At 42.5% G+C, this 24,532-nt stretch overlaps 1 protein-coding gene across 4 annotated transcripts in view; it reads right to left on the reverse strand.

Annotated features, from left to right (window-relative positions):
* GALNT7 (polypeptide N-acetylgalactosaminyltransferase 7) overlaps positions 1 to 20,494 on the reverse strand; it is a 146,066-nt gene extending 125,572 nt beyond the window's left edge. For 2 of the 4 annotated variants that reach the window (XM_042935074.1, XM_042935075.1), the window contains exon 1: positions 20,233 to 20,494. In XM_042935074.1, coding sequence (XP_042791008.1) covers positions 20,233 to 20,358 — 126 coding nt within the window. In that variant the 5' untranslated portion in view covers positions 20,359 to 20,494. Of the gene's footprint in view, positions 1 to 7,710; positions 7,982 to 15,236; positions 16,396 to 20,232 lie in introns of those variants that run through there. The other 2 variants (XM_042935076.1, XM_042935078.1) reach the window with 2 other exon arrangements.
* Positions 20,495 to 24,532: the final 4,038 nt, after the last annotated feature.

The following is a 24,532-nucleotide window of genomic DNA, read 5'->3' on the forward strand; positions in this document are numbered from 1 at the left end:
CTGACCTGCCCTGCAGATGGTAGCTCTTTTAATCACTATCCCTGTGTTTCCTCTATATCCCAATTTTGCTTTTTCAATTCTCCACTACATCTTGACCACCCTGAGCCCTACCTCTTAATGTTACTATGGGAAATTATAGACTTCCGCTAACTCCTCCAATGATCCATACTCCTTCCCTGGTCCCCTGTCAACAGCAAAGGGGCCCAAAAGTGACTTTTTAGCAACACATCACCAACCCTGACAATTCCATGCCTCTTCTAGATTTTTGACAGTGGATAGAGAGTTCTGATGCAAAGAGTAGGGACTGTTCCCATTGTTGGGGGGGGGGGGCGGGGGGAGAGGCAAGAAACCATTGAATCTATTATCAAATAAGAGAAGAGGCAAAATTTTAATAATCCATGATTCAACGTGATATAAAATTACTGACCATCCATAAACATTGTTTGGTGATAATGGGTGTGCAAGAGAAACTTAAAATCTGGTCCTGTTGATAGGAGTTTAGCAGACAAGTCTGAAAAGAGTCTTGGATCAACAGTTAATGAAGTAATGCAAAAATACATTTTACGTTTGGGTGAGAAAACCAAACTTACACCAGATACCAAGATAATTCTGATCTTTCTAGGGAAGAAGCTGAGTAGAACTAAAAGTTGAGCTACCAAGGGACTTTTGATGTTTGCTCTTATAACTTTATAATTAAAAAACTTACATGCTATTTTGTGGGAAAGGCTCCTATACCTCCCAACATTCTTCCTCTCCTATTTACCACCTCCCTAACTTCTGATTTTTAGCTATGCAGATGGCCACCCAGAATATACATTTCTAACTTCCCTCAAAGTGACTACCTATTGGCCAATGGAATGTGGCTGAACGTGCTATATACAGGTGGAAAGATGGAAGGAAACTCCCCTTTCAGTTTCTTTCCTTCCTACTACTGGAATGTGGGCAAGGTGGTGAAATCTCAGACCACGTAGAGGATAGCAACTCTCTAGGAATGACAGAATAACAAGGGAGAAGGGGCATGGATCCCTGATGACATCACATAGGTCTCTGAAGAGTTGCCAGATCAGTTTGGCTATTTACATAAGAGGGGAAAAAAATCCAGCTTTCTGGATTTCTCTGAAAGTCAAATCTGTATTTTAATTGATATAAACACCAAACATCTAGTTACCATCCCTTGAAATTCACAGAGAGCCAACAAAACCAACTGGTAACTGGACTTTTGGTTTGCCCTTCCCATATTTCCCCAGGGAAGGTTGGGGTGGTGGTAGAAATCACTGTTTCCCAGCAGGTACCACTCAAAGACCTCCGGAGGCATTTGTGCACACCAAATAGAGAGTGAAAACAGTCAAGACAGATGATGTTAATTTTGTACACAAAAGTTGCTTGGAATAAAGGAAGAATATCCTTAATTACTACAGGGAGTTTCTGGAAGAAAAGGTAGTGCTTTCAGTGTAAACTTTATTAGACTCATATTTTAAGAAGCCTCCCTCAATCTTGCCTATGCAGAAAAATTTATCCACATAACATACTCAATATGACTTGGGTTTTATGTGCCTGAAAAATATTTACAAAAGCATTTAACTGGTTTGGGGGAAACTGTTTTTGATATTTTCATGATACGAAATGAGTTTCCAGTAACTGAAACACAATTTATGCACTGGACATTTCCATACGAATGGTGATGATCAGTAGGATTTTTCTACAATTATAAAATACTTACTGTGCCTGAGAATTTGCAACAGAACTAAAATCATTTTTGATGAATAGAGCAAGATCATGGAGTTGTGTCCCACTGGAAAGCAACACAGGGAGCAGGCCCACCAACGCCAGTGTGGGAGGATTCCATGAGTTCAAGTCTGAGGATTAAGAATGAATGCAGGTCTCACTGGGAGGTCACTACCAGGGGACAATGAGGATTTGCCAACTGAACAAAAGCCACTAGAACAACTTGGATCTCTCTTTTCTAGGACAGTAGGACCAGAGGCTAATTGGCAGAAAACCAAGAGAGCACTGTAAAACAGGGCCTTCCCTCAAGGAGCTTACGACCAACTGGGGAAACAGCTATGTGCTAACCAGTATTATAGTTATTTATAATCATGTTCCACAATGAGGAACCTTTCTGATATTAGAGATATCCGAGCAGACTGAAGTAATTAAAGAAAGCTTTAGAGGGGCACCTAGATGGCTCAGCCGGTTGGGCGTCCGACTTAGGCTCAGGTCATGATCTCACCATCCGTGAGTTCGAGCCCCACTTTGGGCTCTGTGCCAACAGCTCAGAGCCTGGAGGCTGCTTCGGATTCTGTGTCTCCCTCTCTCTGCCCCTCCCCATGCTAATGCTCTCTCTCAGAAATGAAATAAAAACAAAAAAAATTAAAAAGAAAGAAAGCTTCAGAGAGGTAAAACCTGGATGGATCTTAAAGGATGGTAAAATTCAGACAGTTGGAAAAGGACGTGCCAAATATGAACATGTAAGTAACAGCCTAAAGGCAGAATTCAACCAGTCCAGGCAGCTAGATTCTTCCTCTGGAGACAGGTGTATCTGTCCACACAGCATGTGCCAGTAACATCACCGAAATAACTCCCTGACTTTGATTCGGCTATTAGCAAACTCTTTTCTCAGGACACTAGAGTTCTTTATAGACTGAGTCAGTTACCAGGTCAATTTGTGAAAGATGAGCTAAAAATCTTAAAATTTATTTCCTACAGGACTTTTCAGAGCTTTTAACATCCTGATGTGCCCTGAGAATCTCTGCACGCAACATTTCTCAACCTTATTGACCCAAGAACCCTTTTTAAAGTAACTCCCACTAATGTATCTTGGTTCACAGAACATGGCTCAGGAAATGCTACTTGGTGGTACTGAAGGCAGCCTGAAGGGGTGGACTCTTCTGTCAGACTGGGTTTGAACTCTAGTTCCATTACCTACAAGGCCAGGTGACAGGCAAGGCATTTAATTTCGCTAAGCCACAAATGTCCTCATCTGTAAAATGCCAGAAGGTTAAATTGGGAATGTAAACACACCTGGCAGAAGGCATAGTAAGATCTCAGTAAAAGTTCCTTGTCAGTATTTGATGTTCAATCCATTTTCAGACTAGATTTCCAGCCCCATGGTGAACTGTTACTATATTGTACAAGAATAAACAAACTGTGTGTGTATGTGTGTGTGTCCTTAAAACAAGTTTCAAGGAAAAGAAAGAGCCTTATCACTGCTCAGTGACATAGGTCCAACTATGCGATGACTAAATGAAAGGGCATAATTTTAACTTTTAAATGTTAATATGGAGAATAATCTCTAAGAAAATCCAGGAGTGGCTGAGTTGAATCAGCTGGGAGAAAAATTACTCTTCACAACAGAGACAATAGGAACAAAGATAATAAAATTAAGAAAACAATGTATTTACTAAGCCTCATAATTAAACCCATGGCAGGGACTTGGATTTCTTAATACTTCTCCACTAAGCAGAAGTTTTAAAGCTTTGGAATGTTCAGCAACCACAGCTCGGAATTAAGTTGTAGACTCTGCTTGGGGGAAGAATAAGGAAGAGACAGTGAAAATAAATAACTTCAGTAGTTGTTCTTCCAGTTTCGTTCTGCCTTAGATCACTTCTTTTGCTCCATTTAATTGGTAGGTTAGCCAGAACCACCTAAAATTACTTAAACAGCAAAACTTGGAATCAACCTGTTTTTTTTCTTTTTGTTTTTAAAGGGGCAGGTGGGAGAACAATTTTGCAAATATAGTGCACACAACCAGGTAGGATCTGTAATTCCCAACTCGGGTCTTTCTTTCTTTTTTTTTTCCCTTTTTCCCTTAATGTCCTCTTCCTTTTGTCCTGTGACAAAAGTCAGTCTAGGAGAGAAGACTCGTCCCTTTTGCACTTATAATTCAAAGTTGTGAATTCATAACAAATTCGTGTAAGTATTTTCCTTCTTTTAAGCACTCTTGATGCTGTGTACAAAGTATTATGCTCATCCAAGAAGACAAAGAAGGGGAAACAACTGTAAAACTGCAATTTAAATGCTCTCCTAGGAGCTCTGGTAACCTTAACCTGATGGAAACACAGGAAGAGTGCTGCGTCCACTTTACAGATGAGGGAAAGGAGCCTTGGAGAAGTCAAGCCACCAGGCCAAGCTCACTGAAGCTATTAACAGTATTTACAGCAGGAATTCAACTCGTATACAAGGAGATCAGCTTTTATTTTAAATCCACTAGCTTGAAGGAACTACATACCACACAGTGATTTTAAATATCAATATAATTTCCCCAAGACATTTAGTATTATGGGGATTAATATTCAGTTAACAACCCAATGTTTTTTTTTTTTTAATATTTTTGAGAGAGAGAGAGAGAGAGAGAGAGAGAGCTCGCGCATGAGCAGAGGAGGGGCAGAGAGAGGGAGACACAGAATCTGAAGCAGGCTCTAGGCTCTGAGCTGTCACCACAGAGCCTGACACGGGGCTTGAACCCACAAACCACAAGATCATGACCTGAGCCGAAATCGACGTTTAACCAACTGAGCCACTCAGGCACCGCTCAACCCGACTGTTAAAAAAAAAAAAAAAAAAAAAAAAGGTATGTGGTTTTAGATCCCCATCTTTCCTAATACACACTCCCAATACAAATGATTGTCCTAAGCCATGTCCTTGTACTATATATATACAAAGCTCATCCTTTTAGATGGCACACCTTCTCTTCTTCCTACACCTTCACGCTCAAATGCTCCGCCCTTCCCTCAAGCTCTGGTAAGGAATACTATAACCAACTTGAATGTGCCTTCCCTACAAATCTTTTATTATTGTTATTAATTATGGACTTACTTAGGTTTTTCAAAATCTCAATGAGACAGTGGCAAGAAAATACCACTAAGATATCAGATTATTCCAAAACCATGAGATTGCTGAATTTCTCAAACCTAAACAGAGTTTAGCTTTCTTACTGGACTCACGTGCCCTAAACATAACAGAAACTGTTACAGTTCACAAAACAGTAAAATCAAAGATGGGCAGGGGCTAAGGCTTACAAACAAGGATATAAAAAATTTCCCCAGCAGCACGGATTTGACCTTCCCTACTTCCTGATAACTAGCCTAGAGTAGGAAATTCTACATTTAGTATTCCTGAGCGGTAGCTTGTGCTAAATAGCCAACACATTTTACTTCACTCCATTGCCTGAGACAGGAAGCAATGTTGTATTATAAAAATCACACAAATGTAGTACCCGTATTCTTAGAAGATCAAGGAATTTTCTCAGTGAAGAAACTGTAGTAATCCAAATCCTAGAGGACATTAGCTTCCCCTCCCCAGAAGGAATTTTTCTATTTTTCTTTTTGAGACCGATTCATCTTCACTCCTAGCAAGAAGTTAGGCATATAACAGACATTGTCCTTTCAAGATTCCAGGTGCCATTAAGCGCACCATTCACTCTTTAAACCTATTTAATGAAGTCATGCACACTGCTACATGCTTTCACAGAACAGTCAAGAGAATTCAACCAACCTAAGTCTTCTCTGGGCAAGGCAAAGGTGATTTCCAAGTGATAACTGAGCAGATTGAAACACAGCGAATTTCTCATGCTTTTTACTTTACCACAAACCAGTGAAAGCACGATGGTTTTGGTTTTGGTTGTTGTTTTACTTTTTTTGAGTCATCTAACAAATTAAAGACAAATGTTTTTAAGTGTACACTTGGGATATCCTAAACAAAAACAACTATGAGTATCAGTACTGGCCCATGAATTTAGGAAATAAGTAAATATATATCTAAATGGAAGGCACTAGAAATAAATCAGGAACCTGAGTTAATAACTGAGTTAAATTCACACTGAATTTTCTGATTTTTTTTTTTTTTTACACCACTTGAACTCTGACAAATGGACCACCACTTATAGTCACCTGATGAGAGATGAAAGGAATGGAAAAAAGTAGATTGAAACTTCAACTTTCAAAATATTAACATTTCAAAGTATCAACATCACTATTCTAAGTTTTTTCAGGAAAATGTTCCACCTAGTATTTTAAGTTTGATTTGATTTTCATCACTGCATATACGAGACTTTTTTTTTTTACTCGTTTTTTTGTTTTGTTTTATGTTGTTTTTGAGGGAGGAGGGGGGCAGGGAGGAGGAGGCAGAGAAAAAGGAAGACAGAAAACCCTAAGCAGCCCCATGCTGTCAGCACAGAGCCCAACACAGGGCTGGAACTGGCAATCTGTGAGATCATGACCTGAGGCGAAATCAAGAATCTGATGCTTAACTGACTGAGTCACCCAGGTGCCCCTATAAGGCAATTTTAAATTAAGTCCATGCTGACCAAGTCCATCTGCCATCTTCTGACTGAAAACAATCTCCTGCATGAAAACCAAAACTCTGATTTTTCTTCCATTCCTAGTCAATACTCAAAGAATGCAATAGCTTCTTAGGGCATTTTGTTAAAATGAGACACGTAAGAGAACTGTGGGCAGGGAATATAGGAATTACAGAAATAGCAAAAAGTTGTTTTCTTAAGTTCATTATCTCTATTTGAGAAATGAGATTTTATTTTTTTATGAGTGCTGATTCACCACAAGAGTTACAGGTATGATAAAGGACTGTGAAGGTTTAGTTATCTTTAATTAAAAAAATCTGGGTATATTCAGAAAATGCAACCAGTGTGTTAGAAAACTATGAGTAAGCTGCTGGCTTCATCATTCAGAAGCAGCATGCTGTGTGCCCAAATGGCAGGCGTGGTTTTTCTAGCCACCTCAAGGTCAACAAAATATATGGCTGACCTTTAAAAGCTTGAAGGAATCATACTCATATTAGGCACCCACTGGGACCCAAAGAAATGGACCAATTGCTCAACAAATGCCTCGTAATCAGCAAAAGGAATCATATGTCCCAAGGGAGAAAAAAAATAGATTTCCGTTATTTTCATGAAGAAATGAAAGAAAATACTAGGGGAGTTATTGCAATTCATTAGAAAATACTGACTACAAAGATTGCCTTTATTGTCACCTTAAGTTTCTGATTTTCTAGATTAAAAATCTATTCCTTAATTGCCACTAACAATTTCCTTTGACCTACTCTTTCTTCATTTCACCAGCCCTTCTAAGTCATAAATCATTGCACAAGATATATTTGCTTTTAAACATAAGCACCTGTTATTTGAGCTAAAGAAGTAGACGCAAATGAGTACATGTTTCAAACCACTCACTGTATCTTGAGGAAGTGAATTTTGCCAACACTGAACAAAGATTTTAACATTTACTTTTCTCTTAGTGTTACCAGGTAATTGAGCAGAGGTCAAGGATGACAACTGCCGCTTATGAAACATGATCGTACCACGGTGGAACTATTTATTACACTCTCTGGCTGAGATGGTCTTTGGTTTAGTCACAGGTGTAGGCTGCTCAGGCAAGAGTGGCTGGCACTCTTCCTGGGGTAGTAATTCATGGAGAGTAAAATGAAGCCACGTTCATTAAAACCTTGCTCAGATTTCAAAGAGGACGCTGAAAAAAATAATGAGAAGACCCACGTAGTATAGACGTATTTTGACCCATACTTGCGATGATGCCAGTTTTTAGGAAAGAGCATGATCTGGGAAAAGGTGTGGTATTTTGGGCGCTATTATCTTTGCAGGTTTGATACCACTCTTCAAAACTTGCAGTTAATAACTATGATCACATGTACTCTACATTTATGTATTCATTCATTGTGGAAAAAATGTATTTATCTCACCTTTTGCTGGCCAAGTCAATGGCTTTGGAAATTTGCACAAAGATTCTAAAAACTAGCTTTCAATGCTTGTTTTCCAGGCAAATGAACTTTATTTATCACAAGCCAGAGCTCTGCTCTCAGTTACTGAGAGCTCTGCTCGGCTGGATATCATCTAAGCCCGGAAGATGCTCCCTGCTATCAGTTTGGGGCCCACCGTGGTCAGCTCCAGGCTTCGTCCCCAAACCCTCCAGGCCATGCAGATGTTGTACTCTACATTTATTTTAAAACAGAAGAAACAAGGTTAAAACCATGTGTCATGGTTTGGAATCTAAATGTTAACTATGATAAAAAGAGTAAGAGTTATCCTAATTTCATACAGAAAATGTATTTCTTTAAAATACCAAGGCATTTGGAAATCACGCTATTTTAGCACATTTTTAGAAGACAATTTCAGAAAACTCTTTGTGAGAAGTATTTTTCTCTTTGCCACCCACCAAGGTCTCCCTGAACTGTAAGCAAATTTAATTGACCACCACAATGGCAACACTCTTCCCCAACCTTCTTTTACAAACACTGGACTTCAACTTTCCTCAGACCATCACAGAGAACAACAGTAAACGAAACTGCATGCCTAATTTCCCCATTCCATCAATCCTTTGCTTAAATGTTAAAATATAATTATGTATTTTAAATAATCAAAATTTCCAATTTTGACAGTGATCTTCTAGTTTAAAAAGCTAAACACTCAACAATAGTAAAAAACCCTGCATGTGTAATGTAGTAAGATTTCAGTCATTTCCATTCCATTACTCTAAAAAGCACTTTGTAGTCATTATTCTGTACCATAATTGAGAGCTTATTTGCCAAAAATCTAATGGATTTTTTATTCATTTTAAATCACCCTGGCAAGAGTTAGCACTCTTTTGAACAGGAGGTTTTAAACGCTTTCTTTCAAAAGAAAAGATGTAAAACCCTGCAAACAGACTGTAAAGGTAACAAATACTGACTTACATAGGAGATACCTTACTGTATTAAAGATTAAAAGACTAATCCTGTCGGATTAAATTTTAAGAAGGGTAATGATCAAATTGTCTAATAAGAACTGCATAGCCTGGGTATTGTATGTAAATGATGAATCACTAAATTCTACACCTGAAACCAATTTTACCATATATGTTAACTAGAATTTAAATTAATACTTGAAAAAAAAAAACCAAGAATCGCATAGCAAAATATTCAATTGCCAGAGAGGTTTGGATGGAAGTCCTCCCAAGTAAGCATAATTAAAACCTATACTTAATAAGCCAACTGTTTGAGAAAATGGCTTAAGACCAGTTTTGAAATGGCTAAAGTGAACCTTTGATTGCATAGGTACATGGGCTGTTATCGACAAAAAAAACTCCAGTTGGTATAATATATTGCATGGTAAATTTTTCAAAGCAAACATCTCCCATCACAGATATGTACCATAGCTGCATTTAAAATCAAGCAAATAAAAAATTCCTAACTGAATTAGCCCTTACTAGTTTTTTCCTGAGTCATTTTTGAAATGTTTACACAACTAATAAACTATATGTCTCAAGAGAAATGGAACCCACAGATCATGCTTCTTCCCAGTTTTCTGCATCTGAACATCTTTATCAAGATATCTTTGATATAATCTGGCAAAACGACACTTACATGACTCACTTCAGTATACTGATCATTTTTGGTTTTTGCAAGGGTTTTAAGAGAACCACTTTTCCAATAACAGATGCTAATAAAATGTATATGAAATATTTACTTTAAATTCAACAGAATAAAATTTAAAATGCAGTAGTAAGTGCTGACAAAGAACCCCTAAAGCACTTCAAATATCATGACTTAAGGACTTTTTTTTAGAATATAAATTGGGTATTGTTCTATTTTTTTTTCCTATTTAGCCTTCTAAAAAAATTATCAAAAAGAAATTCTCAGAAGCGTAAAGATATTGTAATGATATTACTTCAACAAGTGTTAATTCTTAAAATTCTATGAAACTGTTCAAAAGTGTCTCTTACACTACATTATGAACCTGGGACTACTGTTTCACTTCAATAGCTAGACTCAATGGGTTAGTTTGATATCAAGGGTTCTAGCTGGAGGAGTTAGGCATTCATACAGTTGTAAAAGCTATTTGTAAACCTTGCTCACATCAAAAAGAGTATCTTATCAACCTTATCAACCAGTGTGTGTGTGTGTGTGTGTGTGTGTGTGTGTGTGTGTGATGTTTCTATTAAAAAGAAAATCAAGTCAAAGGATAATTATAGACAATCTAAAAAATAAAAATCATGGCACACCCACCTTCTCATAAGAGTGATTTAAAAAAAGCTTTGGCAATTTCTCAGTTAATGTCTCCTTAAGGCTTACTCTTTAACATTACCAGTGAACATGTAGTAGTAATTTTTTCTTTTTAATGTTTATTTCTGAGACAGCGAGAGACAGAACAGGAGTAGGGGAGGGGCAGAGAGAGAGGGAGACACAGAATCAGAAGCAGGCTCCAGGCTCTGAGCTGTCAGCACAGAGCCTGACACGGGGCTCGAACTCACAAACTGTGAGATCATGACCTGAGCCAAACTCGGTCGCTCAACCGACTGAGACACCTAGGCGCCCCCATAGCAGTTTTTGAAGTACTTCAATACTGAAGTGCTAATGAATATTGTAAAATATTTTATAAAGGTAAGAACTACAAATGCTAAAATTATGTTTAAGCCAGATAATCATGAAGCATGTAAGTTTACTATTGAAGAAAAGTAGCATACCTCTTGAGGCCCAAATGTATTCTTAAACCCAGGGACTCAATAAAAGATTAAAAAATGATTTGGTCATTTATTTTATTCTCCTACAGAACTGCTCCCAACAGTATGTGATTTAATTTTAATTCGCCCATTTTAAAATATCCTTGGTAATAACAAATTCCAATTGCTTTGCTTGGAAGCCTATTAGCAGACTAGTTGGTATTGATATAATACTGCAGTTAATTGTACCTTCTAGATTTGGGAAACCAGGCTGCTCCGCAGCAATTCTATAAACCTAATTAGATAATGCAAAGTTAATTTTTTTTCCTCAAGTTTCAGCGTACTAGTTCTTATAGACGGTGAACTGAATCAGGTCTCCCTGTTGGCATGTTTAAATGCTTCTCGGGAGTAACGCTTTAAAATGCTACCAAGCCCAGAAGGGAATTTATAATGGAGCAGAAATGAGAACATTTCTCATTTTGAAATATTCAGGATTCTTAGCAAATGAGGCAACTGAAAGCTAGTCCTTCCCTCTCCAGAGCAGCCTTAAGCCCTGGGTAACCGCAGCACACGTTACTGAACTGAAATTGCACTGCTTTCGGGATCACAGGACTGAACCAGAATTAAACAGTAGACCTCACTGTAAAAAACAAATGTTACCTGAAGTGCTGAGCAGGGAATTTGCTATTTGTTTTTTCCCTTTAGTTATACATCAGGCAAATTAACGTATGAACAACTAAAAACCACTTAATATTCCATGGATGAAGTTTCTTTTCCAACTTTAAATATTAAAATGCTGTTCTGGCCACAGCTGTTTAGAAGTTACTGGATTCCAGACCAGAAAGGTGCAAAAAATGCCTACGATGAATTACGATCATTTTAATATCATGTGTACGGAAGTATATATTACCACAACCACATGATTATGGTTTAGCTTAAAATATATATGTACAGATGCGTCTAAGTACACACACAGTGCAGGAGGGGTGTAGAGAGGAACCTAATTAAGGCAGAGCAGATATAATCCAAAATGTCTCAAGTTCCTCTTTGATAGTTAAGGTTCTCAAAAAACCAAAACAAAACAAAAAACAAAAACAAAACCTTTTCCCTTCTTTTTGTGTTTTTCCTCTAGTGAAGGTGATTATTCATGAGACACTCGAACTTGTTTTCCTTCTGAACCAGTTTTCCTGGGTCGTCATATAAGAGGCCACTGCAGCCCCTCCCTAGACCCCAGGACTACGTACAGGTTAGTTTAGCAGGCAGGTAAAGGAGCTTCCACAGCCACTTACGATATCCTCAACTGTGATCAATTCTCGCCCAAATGTTGCGATATTTGAAATTGCCGATGGTCCTGTCCTTAAGTTATCTTTGCCCAATGTTTTCTACAGGGCAATATTCTCTAAATCATTCTAGTTCAGCCTATGCCTCCTTTCATCCCTCCCTCTCCCAGGACCTGAAGGAAGGCATCTTCCAGGTTTCTTTTTTCCTACCCATGTTTTTCTCCTCTAACCGTGCATATGCCCTTCATTTACCAATCCAGTCCTCAGGCTTCAGACATATTCCTACCACTGATCTGCATACTTTGCATCCAGTCCTGATCCTATTCTGAGCTCCATCTACCTGGTAGACACCGCCTACAAAATATGACATGCCCCTCCCCCCTACAAATACTACATGCCCAAACCAAACCAAAGTTTTGTGTTACAGCCTCCAAATCGACACAGCCTCTAGACCAGCACTTCTCAAAATATGATCCCTGGACCAGCAATGGCGGAACTAGATACAAATGCAGATTCTCTGCCCTATCTCAGGCCTACTGATTCTGGGCAGGAGGCAAATACTTTAACACACCCTATAGGTGAGGTGAGGCCTACTGAAATTTGAAAAACCCTGCTTTAGACAGTTCTATTCCTTAAAGGCATCAGCATCCTCCCCTTCTAGGTCCATCCAAAGCTTCCTCCTCCCACCAGCTAAGTCTGCTTTTATAATCTCTCTCCTTATATTCACTGTCTTGTTCCCTCTCCTATCTTAGGCTTCATCATGTCCTATGAAACATTTCTCTCCTCACTGAAATTCAGCCTGTACTGTTTCCAGATTATTCCCCAAAGCCCAGCTCTGGCCATTCACAGTATTTAGTCTTCCAGGGTTCAGATTGTGTTGGTCTTTCTAGGGTTCTCTCTCCCATTCTTCCACACCCGAATCCCATCTTCCAGCCACACACTCCCCAGGATTTGCTTCAATCTTTCATGCCTTTGTACATACCATTCCTCTGGCCTCACACACTTGTCCCTCCAACATGCCCTTTCTAAGGGTCTGACTGCATCCAGTCTTACGGACTAGATGCCGCCTTCTCTGTGATCCCACAGAACCCAGGGGACTTAGCTAACACAGTTCTTGCCTCACCACTGCAACCTGTTGCTCAAAAAGTCATTACTCGTTTTGTTTATCTAGGACCACACAGTGAGTGAGAGGGCCATACAATTTATCACTCAATCCAAGGCCCTGCTTACATCTGCAAGCTTATCAAGTACTGTACTCCCTTTAAACTCACCATGCCAACCTCAGGGGCTTTGCACTTCCTGTTCCGTCTGCCTAGGACATTCTTCCCTCAGAATTACATTAGAGACTTATTCTTTGGGCCTCTGCTCAGCCACTGCCTCCTGACCTTCCCTGCACGATCCCCATGCCCCTTTCTCCTTCATGTTATCCTGTATTGTCTTCAGTGTTTCTATTTGAAATTACCTCCCTACTGTCTCTATGTCCCCTTTTCAATGTAGTACACTTAAGCGAGTCTACTTTGTGAAAATCTGCGGTGTTTGGTCAGAGAGCATCACTCTGAGGTCCAAAAATGGGAGATTGAATCTGGCTCTACCGCTTACTAAGGAAGTGACCTCAGGCAAAGAGCTCACCTCTCTAACTCAGTGGTCTCCTCCATAAAGTGATGATGACATCAGACTTGCATTAGAGGGCTGTTGTTACAATTAAACAACATAATACAGGTAGAATGCTTACCTGGCACAAAGGATTCAAGGTATGTTATCTATTATCACTGCTATTATTACTTGCTGCTCAATGGTAGCTCCAATGCCTCGAGCAATAGATGGTACTTAGTAGACAAGCAATAAATATTTGAAATACTTGAGAGTTGGTAAGTAAATGGATGTCATCACCCCCTCAACTCCAAGCTTTCCAAAAAGCTCCTCTAAGTGCTGAATTAATGACACCCCAACCCTGTTCCTTGGCCTACCTTCAAAATGTGGCCCGAACTTACTTTCCCAATCTTACCTTCCATCGCTTTTCTCCAGTAAAAACCAGACTTTTCTTCTGGTCTCACCATATTCTTTCAGTATACAATGTTCTTCCCTGCGTCTCTCCCCCAAATCCCACCGCCACCCAGGTCTAGCCCAATGCCATGCTCCTGCTTCTTGCCTCTGAACACCCGCCTCCCACAACCGGGCGAGAACTTCCTTTTTATGACTGTTACATATTCACACAGATGATCTCACTTAGGAGAAGAGCTCGGAGTCTGTGTCCTTTTGTCATTTCTCCATCTCCACTGCCCAGCCCAGTGCCTTGTGGAAAGCCCTCAACACAGTATTTTGAGCAAATGGATGGTTGGAAGTTGGGAGCCTCTGTAAAAAGGCTTATAGATTAACCAGCCTTATATATCAAAAGAAAACTGCAATTATTACGAACACACCTACTGTGTGGTTATTAGGTCAAGACCTGAGGAGCGTCTTTATTATGTCAATACATTTTACCCTCTCCACTGTACCGTATAGCATCTCTAATGTCTAGAGCCACGGATGGCATTTAGTAAACAATAAATACATGACATCTCCTAGGGGCGCCTGGGTGGCTCAGTCGGTTAAGTCTCCAACTTCAGCTCAGGTCATGATCTCACAGTTGGTGGGTTCGGGCCCCGCGTCGGGCTCTGTGCTGACAGCTCAGAGCCTGGCACCTACTACAAGTTCTGTGTCTCCCTCTCTGTCCCTCTCCCTCTCATGCTCTCTCAATAAATAAATAAACGCTAAAAAAAAAAAAATATATATATATATATATATATATATATATATATCCTAATTCTTAAAGGATTCTGTCCACATCGTTAATACGTATTTCACCCTCTCGCCCATCCCCCCTCTTCCACCATACAAAATCCAACTATAAAATCATTCCTTCCATAGACTCAAGCTATGTCCTTTTTATCCTAGAAACTCTAAATTCTTAATTTAACCACTTCTCTCCTTCTGCCAGATTGTACATTCATTCTTCAGGGATGAAAAGTCAGAATTCAAAACACGAACAAAGACAATGATCTAAGGTGGAAGTCAAGTAATCACAATCATTTTCCTCCATTCAAGAGCCACTCAAATCTTGCTGTTCTTCTAACTCGAGTTAGAATTTACAAACATTCTGTTTACAAATGGCCCGAGCTCAGAATTCTGATTTTTCACGTTGCATTATTTTCTTTCTCCTTCTGTCTCCAATTTGCGATTGCTGATCTAACACAGCTTATACTAAAACCAAATCATAGCCTACAGCTTATCTCCCATTCCATGCAGCCAGTCTCAGTCACAAAATAGTTATCCAAATTCAACCACTATTTAACAGTTCTCATTCTTCCCTTTCTAATAATTGTGCACTCCCTGGATGACTATTCTCCACCTTCTCCACCTACTGACCTGGCTATTAACAAAACATATTCTGTGACAACCCTCTTAGTGTTTCCTTATATTGCTACTGGATTAAGGAAGAAAGGAAAGAAACCAGGCTCTGAGAGTACTGCACCTTTTTCTTTAACTAGAATGAGATCCCTTTACAGCAGAGACTTTTATTTGAGGTATTCTTGGTATTCTCCAATGGGGTCTTCCTGGAAGGGAGGTGAAGATTGTGGTAGTTAACAGGATTGATGCCTGACCTTTGACCACTGGGTGGGCAACACTTCCACAAAATCCACAGATTTAGAATGCTTAGGAATTTGTGCATTTCTAGGATGTCCAGACCTAAAGGGGGAGACATAAATGAATGCTTCAGCACCTTGGTAGGTTGGTAGGTGGGGGAGATACTCATGGAATGAGCTACCCCAAGAAACATAAATCCTGCCTTCAAGGGACTCGTCAGTGGTTCGCAGGGATATGTGAATGCTTCTGATTCTCCACACAGAAGAAAGCACATGTACATAAAAGTCTGCATGAATTTCAGGAGATCTATAAACCTCAGATTTCTTGGTCTTGGCAATGTGGGAGTTTTCATTGCAGGTGTGGAGGCAGGACAGCAAAACAGAACAAAAACCAATTCTGAGGCATTTCCACTGGGGAAGTGAGACAACAGTGACCACTTAAGACGCTACACTTCTCCTAAGTGATAGCTCCATTCCTAATAACATAAATGGAGCTTTCATTTGGAATAAAATCTTAAGGTCAAGGGCACTCTTTCAGGTTGCAACAAATCACCATGGAGATAAAGGGTCTGGTAAGGTAGAACTTGACTGTGACTGGGTAACGAATTCTGTCACTCCTCCTCATTCAAGCAATACTCCTTTCAAAGGGTCTTAGCTTGCTTATCACCTAAAACCTCTCAGCCCAGAGATGATTCCTGAATTAGCCCCACTATGCAGTACATAGAATCATCAGTACACCTGCAGCTTCTCATCAGCGCCGAATTTGCTATAACCAAACCACTGAAGATCTCTCAATATTTCCATTACAAACCTTTACTGTCAGAGGCTTAGGATTCAACTTGAAACACTCCCGGCTAAAACCTGGGATATGGGGTCTGGAGATACTATAATTTAATTAAAGGAATGCTCTGCACTTTGCAAGTACTAAACAGATGGCCTTAATAAATGCTGACCTGAAACTATCCAGAAGACAAAGCCTAAAAAAAGCAAGCCTTCCCACCGTAAAATATAACAAAAATGTAGGAGTGCTTGTCCTCAGAACTTTCAGTATAGCAACTAATCCATCATCCTAAACCTCCTGACACCTTCTCCTCCCCTCCCACAACCAATCACCTAGTCCTGACACCTTTGCATCTTTAATAGTTCTTGAATCAATTCTCCACTTCCACTGTCACCCAGCCAAGCCAAGCAGTATCATGTCCCACCTGAACTATTATAACTTCGAACAGGGCTCCTACTATCTGCTTTGGCTGTAAATCAATTCCTACTTCCTGCGGGCAGCCAAAATGATCTTTCCAAAACACAAATCTGATCACATCTCCCCTACTTAAAAATCCTGCAATCGCTTCCTGTGGCTCTAAAGGCCTAATCTTTAGCGTGTCTACAAGACCCATACTACCTTTGCATCCTCACTCCACCTCTCCCTCTTACTCTCTGTGTTCTAATGATATTGGTCTTCTTCCAGTCCCTCAGTTCACCATACTTTCTCCTACCTCAGGATCTTTGCACATACTTCTCCCTCTCAGGAATGCCCTCCTCGCACATCAGATCAACAACTATCTGTTCAAATCTTCAGATTTCAACTCAAAAGTCATTTCTTCAGGTAAGACTTTTATGATCAAGTTCCTGTTTTCTTATCCCCTATGGCTTTTCTTCACAGCATGTAGTATTAATTTTTATTTGCAGATTTGTGTAGTCTTATTCATGTGTTTTTTATTTCCCCACAAAGCTGTAAAATCTAGGAGCTTGGGGTAAGGCATATTTCCTCAACAACTAGCATTACTACATAGTAGGCACTCAAAAATGTTAAATAGATCAAGTCAAACACAACAGAGTACAATTTGAACAGTAAGATTACCTTTCACGTCATTCACCTCAGAGAAACGGCAAAAGGCCTAGAGATAGGAAGGAAATAAGAAATGTGTTTCTCCAGGCACATGGGTGGCTCAGTCGGTGGAGAGACTGACGTCAGCTCAGGTCATGATCTCACCGTCCGTGAGTTTGCGCCCTGCGTCGGGCTCTGTGCCGACAGCTCAGAGCCTGGAGCAGAGCCTGGAGCCTGCTTCAGATTCTGTGTCTCCCTCTCTGCACCTCTCGCCCACTCACATTCTCTCAAAAGTAAATAAACAGTAAAACATATATATATTAAAAAAAAAAAAAAAAAAAAAGAAATGGGTCTCTCATCCTGACCGTGGGTAATATGTTTTGCAATAATGACCTCATCCGCTGGACAGATATAAAGAAGTAGTCCAGGTTGAGAAAGAAAAGAAAAAAAAGAAAAAAGACCAGGTTGCTACAGACTTTGTTGCCTAGAACATTGAAAGTACAAGACAAAAAGTGGCACAGGGTGGAGCCATGAGAACAAGCTTGCCAGAGTAGAGGCAGAACCTTTATTTGGTAGATTGCTCTAGCCTATTTCAAGCCATTTACAGGGATTTATAGGGATCCAAAAAGCCCACATGTGGATCAGCATTAAAGGAGAGGCAGGTGTCTCACAGTGGGTGGAGATGTCTGCAATCATAATCAAAGGAAAAGAAACAGAAGGGGGAAGGGAGGGAGTCAAAATCTGAGTACTTGTCAGAATCTTCCCCAAAAGAAACGTTCTTCTAGAGCTAGATCTCAGAAGTTCTTAGGACAGTTCTTAGTAAAAGGAGGCAAAGGTCCCTTGTTTATGCTCTTAATGATTTATAAGCTATGCCTTAAATTGCTTAGTTAACGTTTGTCTGTAAAATTAATAAAATGATTTGGCTTTCCTGATACGTGATCATTCTTTTCCATGTTAATTACATTTAAAAGTCTTAATAAGCTAGCTTCGGTCTTTGGCAAATGATAGAAATTACGATGGACCCAATGACAAACTATCAAGTTGGACCAAAAATCAGGTATCACCACCTGCTACTGAGCAATCAGCATCGTGGCTGGGCACTTATTATATATATATATATATATATATATATATATATATATCCACTATAATAAGGTATTTCAAAAGAGATAGGCTTTGGTACAGATCCTCCACCGCCTCTTTAAAAGACTTGTCATTTGAACTGCAAGACATTCTGAATATGGCAAGTTTTGTCAAACTTTCCTCAGTTTCTCTCCCAGAAAATGGGGCTTTAGCCTTTCCAGCTCTCTGGAAAAAAAGGTCATTTGATGACGTAAATTACTCTCCATTGCAATACTGTTATCTTTTATCAATCATTTTGAAAACAAAATCAAAGAGGTCACCATGGGTCCATGAGATAGGAGAGGCTTGAAACCACAAAGACAATGAAGAGGGAAACTTCGTACTTCGCATTATCATTAACTTAGATGATACAGATAGGAATCCACTCTAGATACCATAAAGAGATTTCAAGGCAGTGAAGTCTAAAAAATACTAAAACTTAAAAGGGTAAATCTAATTTCATCATATAGGGTGAAACTGATACGGAAATCTCTTCCTAGCATTCTTATTCTTGAAAGAGAGCCTTCTCACCCAACTTCCTGATGCTGTTAGTGCTAAGTTAATAAAGGAGATCACACAGACGCAAGTAGGTACTATTTACTACAGAGCACAACTCCTCCCAAGGCCCTTGGGCCGCTTCAGTGGCCCTGAACTCTTCACGCCCTGTCTCACCCCGCCAAGGGCAGCTGGCTCAGGGGGCTCTCCGGGCTCCGGGATGAGGAAGGGGAGGGGTGCGACGGGTTCTCTTCTGGGAGCGGATCAGGCCGGGGGCCGAGGCCGGTACGCAGCCAACCAGCTGGGTCGGCGAAGCCGCAGTCGCCGCGGCCCCTTCCCGGCGCGGCTCGCGGTAACTAACGTTCCGAGGCGCCTGACTAAACCCTCAAAAGCAAGGGAGTGTCAAAGCTAACACTCGCGCCTTGGGCGGCAGACAAATGCGTCCCAGCGGAGAAGCCGGGAGCTTCGCGCCGCGGCGCCCCACGGCGTCGGGCTGGGCGAGCAGGCAGCCAACGCCAAGCGGCGGGGCGCCGGCACAAGTTAGTTTTCCGGCCCGAGCAGCCCTGCCACCGCCCGGGAAGAGGAACCGGCCCCACGTCCCGCGGACAGAGCCGCCGGGAGCGAGCGAGCGGGAGGGCAACGCCGCTCGGGAAGAAGGGACTTCCCCCGCGCGGCGTGGACCGCGGTGGAGGGGCCCCCGAGCCGCCGGGGACGCCCCTCAGCCACCCGGGGCCAACCGTCCCTCCCCTCGCCGGGGAAGCGAGAGGAAGGGCCGGTCCAGGGCGAGGCCTCCGCCGCACATCGCACCCCGTCTCCCCGCGACCGGAGTTGGGAGGGGGAGGCGGCGCTCTCCGTACGAGCCGGAGGCGGGGCGCCATCTCCCTCCCACTCCCGGCAGGCAGGCGGGCCGGGGGAGCCCGGGGCTGCGAGCATCCCGGACGGGCGGTGGCGGGAGGGAAGACTACACCGAGGGGCCTGGTCCCGAACGGCGGTGATGGTAGCGGCAGCATCTCGCCTCCTTCGGGCCTGCACGCGCCACAGGCCGCAGCCTGGACCAACCTGGCGTCCCCCGGCCGCGACCGCGGCGGTCCCCGCACTGAGGAGTCGGGGGTCGGGGGTCGAGGGTCGGCCGGCCGCGGCCCCCGCTCTCCTCCCGCTCCGCCCCGCAGTCCCGGCGTGGAGCGCGGCCGCGGCCAGCGGAGCCCCGGGGCGGGGAAGCGCGGGAGGAAGGGGCGGCGAGGGGGCGGGCCGGCGGCTGGTAGCGGGGGACCCGGTGCGCGGGGCTCGGCGCCCCAGATCGGCCCGCGCTGCGCCAGCACCACCTGCGGAGCTGCAGCGCAACGCCGCGCCCCGACCCTGCCGCCCCTGCTCCCGCCACGCGCGCGCGCAAACAAAACAAGTTGCAGGTCGCCGCCGCCGGAGGGGGCGGGCGGGTCACTCACCCTCATCCTGCTCAGCGGGCTTGGGTCGTCCGGCCGCGGGGACAGGGAAGACCAGAGGACTACTAGCCCCAGGAAGCTTCCCACCACCAGTAAACTGCGTAAGATGAACCCAATCTTCAGCCTCATCTTCCTCCGCCGGCGAGAGACACAGAGCCCGGCGCAGCCGCCGCCACAGCTCTCCCCTCCCTCCTTCCCCCTCCTCCGGCTCTCCACCTCCTCCCTCCCCCACCCCTACCGCTTCGGCTGCCGCCCTCTCCGCTGCCTGCCCTTTCCAGCTCCAGATCCGGAACTCCCCTTGGCTCTACCTTCCCCCGGGCTCTTCCCTCCGCCCCCTCCCCGCGGCTCGCCGGCTCGGACCGCGCTCCGCCGCCGCCGCTCCCCCCGCCTCCCTCCGGCGGCCTCCGCAGAGCTCCAACCGACCCTTGTGCCTCGCTCCTCGCTCTTCGAAGCTTGCTTTCTGTGTACCTACCCCCTTCCCGGTCCGCAGTCCCCTTCTTCTCTCACCACTGTGCCCAAGAACCCCCTTCACAATTCCCTGTTACCCTAGAACTAACTTACACTTTCCCCAGGTCTGGTCCTTAGCCTTTGCCCCACCGCTCAGCTCTTAAAGCTTCCAGATTCCCAAACTTTTGGTTTAATTATGGGCCATAACTCTGTCCTTACCATCCGTGCCCTCCAGGATCCCCCACCCCGCCGCCACCCACCCCTCTACGCCCAGAGGACCGGGAGCCGCTCTCGGCTGCCCCTCCTTTTCTTACACCCACTACCCGGAGACCCCTGCCGCAAGGCTTGCAGGAAGCAAACCAGGAAGTCAGGGCTACCGCTGCCGCAGCAGCAGCTCCACGTGGCTGATTTATTGCTGGGAGGGTTTTTTCTTATTGATTGTTCTTGCTTTTTCACACGACTCCTTAAGGAGGTGGATTTGTAACCGAAAGGCCCAAGTGTGATGTGCAAATATCACTGGACTGGAGGGACTCACTTGGAAAGCCAATATTTCACTTTGTCTTGAGCTAATTGGAAGAAAGCCAATCTCGTGCTAATAGATATCAACCTGGTTCCTGGGCTGTTTGTATTCTGAGGCAGAGGATTTGGGGTTTTTTAAACAATGCTCTACCCTCGTTGCCTCCCTCAGACCTGATTTTTGCCACTTGATGGAGGTTCCTTGATTTCTGTTTTTCAACCCCTCTTCCTAAATTATACAGGAAAGGATATTGACAAATGTTTAGCCAAATGCTTCACGCTGAGGGAATAATTCTGTGCCCACATCTTCCAATAAAGATGCCAATCACTTTATTGCCAAGTGAATGTGATTACATTATCAGTGTGCTGTATCTTAAACTGCCTTATTTAAGTTGAGCAGAATGTTTAATATTTTATCCTAATATTTAGGATGGTAAAAGTTGATCCTTTTCCCTAATGTTGACTCATATCAGAAGGACTTTAAGAAAAGTAAAACCTGGTTATTTAAATTTTTTAAATGAAGTAGAGAATTTGAATCATCCAGATAAAGATTTGTAACTAACTTCATGTGCTTCGGTAATTTGGGTTACACTACCTAGTATATTGGGGAATTTCGTGGATGCCATAATTTCGGAATTTCCACAAAATATCTGAAGTGATATCCTTGTGAACAAAATGGGGAAATGTAGAATGGGTTACAACAGAGTTAGGTGTATTCTTGTCTGGCTGAATCACTGTACACAATTGGAGTATAAGCCTAATATACAGACCACCTGGAAGAGGCAGATCAAGTGTTGACCACACATCCCCATCTGATTCAGCATTTTTATCAACCACTTAAGTTAAAAACCAGTTGCTTTTAATGTAAGATGAGGGAGATTTTGCTGAAGACTTTTTTTTTTTTTTTTTTTCCTTCGGTGAAAAAGACCTGGATATTTAATTGATTAAGTATGAACCTGTTGGGTAATATAAAAAGCTAACGCCCGCCGCTGGGTCAATTCAGGTCAATGTTGCAACCCAGAAATTGCCTGTTAATAAGGACTCAGGTGATTCTGATCCAGATAAACTGTGCATCACCTTTGGAGAAACAGTGAAAGAAAGAGATGCTTGGGGAAAGATTTATGTAGGTTTGAATAGGATCAATTGTGGACCCAACTTGAGCTACTCAGAAGGGAGGAGGGACTCCTTTTGCAAAGTGGACAGTTCCCTAGACAGAGACTGGGCTTAGAACAGGTGACCTTCAAGGGATCTCATTCTGATCACATGAGAGAATAATTCCATTTGAAATCAGCAGCTGTAGTCTACCAGCAGTAGTTAAACCTTTCATTTGTGCTCTCATTTTCACAGTCCGAGGAGACAGTTTATTATTATTACCAAACTAGGAAGTTTCATTTTTACTGTTATGAGCATAGCTTGGCAGATAGGCAAATTGAAAGTGGTACTTATTACTCACTAAAGTAAAGGGAATGATTCTTGGGTCAAAATAGCATTCAGAGAAGACCCTGCAATCCCCCGTTACTTTTGCACATAGAGAACTTAAAATTTCTGTGAAAGGATGTAAAGTTAGAAATCAACAAGGTGATATATAGTTGTAAAAGCCCATGTTTCTCTGAGTCCTAGCAATGTTTAAAAGAAACTAAAAGTATACCTTAAAATATATGCGCACTGGGGTGTCTGGATGGCTCAGTCGGTTAAGCGTCCAACTCTTGATTTCAGCTCAGGTCACCATCTCATGGGTCTCGTGAAGTTGAGCCCTGCATCAGGCTCTGTGCGCTGACAGTGTAGAGCCTGCTTGGGATTCAGTCTCCCACCCTGTCTCTCTGCCCCTCTCCCACTCTCTCTCTTTCTCAAAAATAAATAAATGTGTGTGAGTGTATATATATATATATATATATATATATATATATATATATGTATATATACATATATATATATATATGTACATACATATACACCCACCGCAACATTTGCTGGGAGGTAGCCTCTGTAGAGTTGACACAACTCTGTTTAGAACATGAGCTACGTTCATGGGGCGCCTGGGTGGCTCAGTCGGGTAAGTGTCCACCTCTTGGTTTTGGCTCAGGTCATGATCTCACGGTTTCGTGAGTTTAAGCCCCACATCGGGCTGTGCACTGACTGACGGTGCGGAGCCTGCTTGGGATTCTCTCTCCCTATCTCTCTGCCCCTCCCCTACTCGTGCTGTCTCTGTCTCTCTCAAAATAAATAAATAAACTTAAAAAAAAAATGAGCTACATTCAAAGCTTATGTCAAGGTTAGTCACTTAACCTCTCTGAACCTAGGACTCCTATCTGCCTAGCAGTGATTATAATACTTCACAATATTATTAAAAGGAATAATGGAGGTTAAGTACATATGCAATAAAATATAAAGATATACAATGTAAGGATAGTGGGATAGAACAAGTGTCAGTTGTATATGGGCATAATTTTTTTTTTTTTTTTTTTTTTTTTTAATGAATGCTATAGTAGTTGTATGACAAGGATTTTTATGCTGGAATACTTCTGGGTTGTCTAATCCGGGTTCACTGAGGAAGAGGGTAGAGATTAGAACTGCACCAGAGGGACATAAAGGATGGCCAAGACACCATTGTTCTCAGTCAGGTGGTAGGCCCGGACATGGTACCTTTGGCTAGGAGGCCAGCAGAGAGGGCTCAGAAGCAAGGTAAGGGGAGGGAAGAGAATTTTTGTGAATACCCAATGTGTGCAAGATGCTTCATTTAACCTTTGCACACCCTTGAGTGTGGCTGGTATTACTGGTCTCAATCTGGGGTTCAAAGCAGATCTTTCTAACCTTGAAATTCTTGCCACTACATGCATACTCCTCACCAAGCTGTACTAGCATATAAATGTTTTCAGACAGGATGCAAAAGGTCAGGGCCTAAAGATTTGTTCATTTTTTTAAAAATTCTTCCTGGTGTCTGCTCTTTTAAAGGAGAACCCACCAGAAGGAATTGTGTCCATTCTTGGGCTACAGTTTAAAGGTGCAGTGCACCTCCGGGGCCCTCACCACACCTGTTTCATGCTGCAATCAAGCTGAACCTGAGTCTCTAAATGTATCTTGAACTCCTTGCCTTCAGGCCTTTGTACAGGAGTTCCCCTGAAATGACACCTTAATAGAAGGCTTTCCCCCGCTCCCTCCCACATCCGTCCCACCACTCCCCATGTCCCTCTCTAACCGATGTACTGGGATAGGTACCCTACTAGGTGCTCTGGCTGCACCCTGCACTTTTCCTTCGCTGTGAATGACCGCTACATTGTAATTGCTTAATTTCTTTCTCCACTCCCAGATTAAAAGGTACATGAGGGTGGATGTCTAGGTA

The sequence above is a fragment of the Panthera leo genome, chromosome B1 (assembly GCF_018350215.1).
Source record: "Panthera leo isolate Ple1 chromosome B1, P.leo_Ple1_pat1.1, whole genome shotgun sequence".
NCBI lineage: Eukaryota > Metazoa > Chordata > Mammalia > Carnivora > Felidae > Panthera > Panthera leo.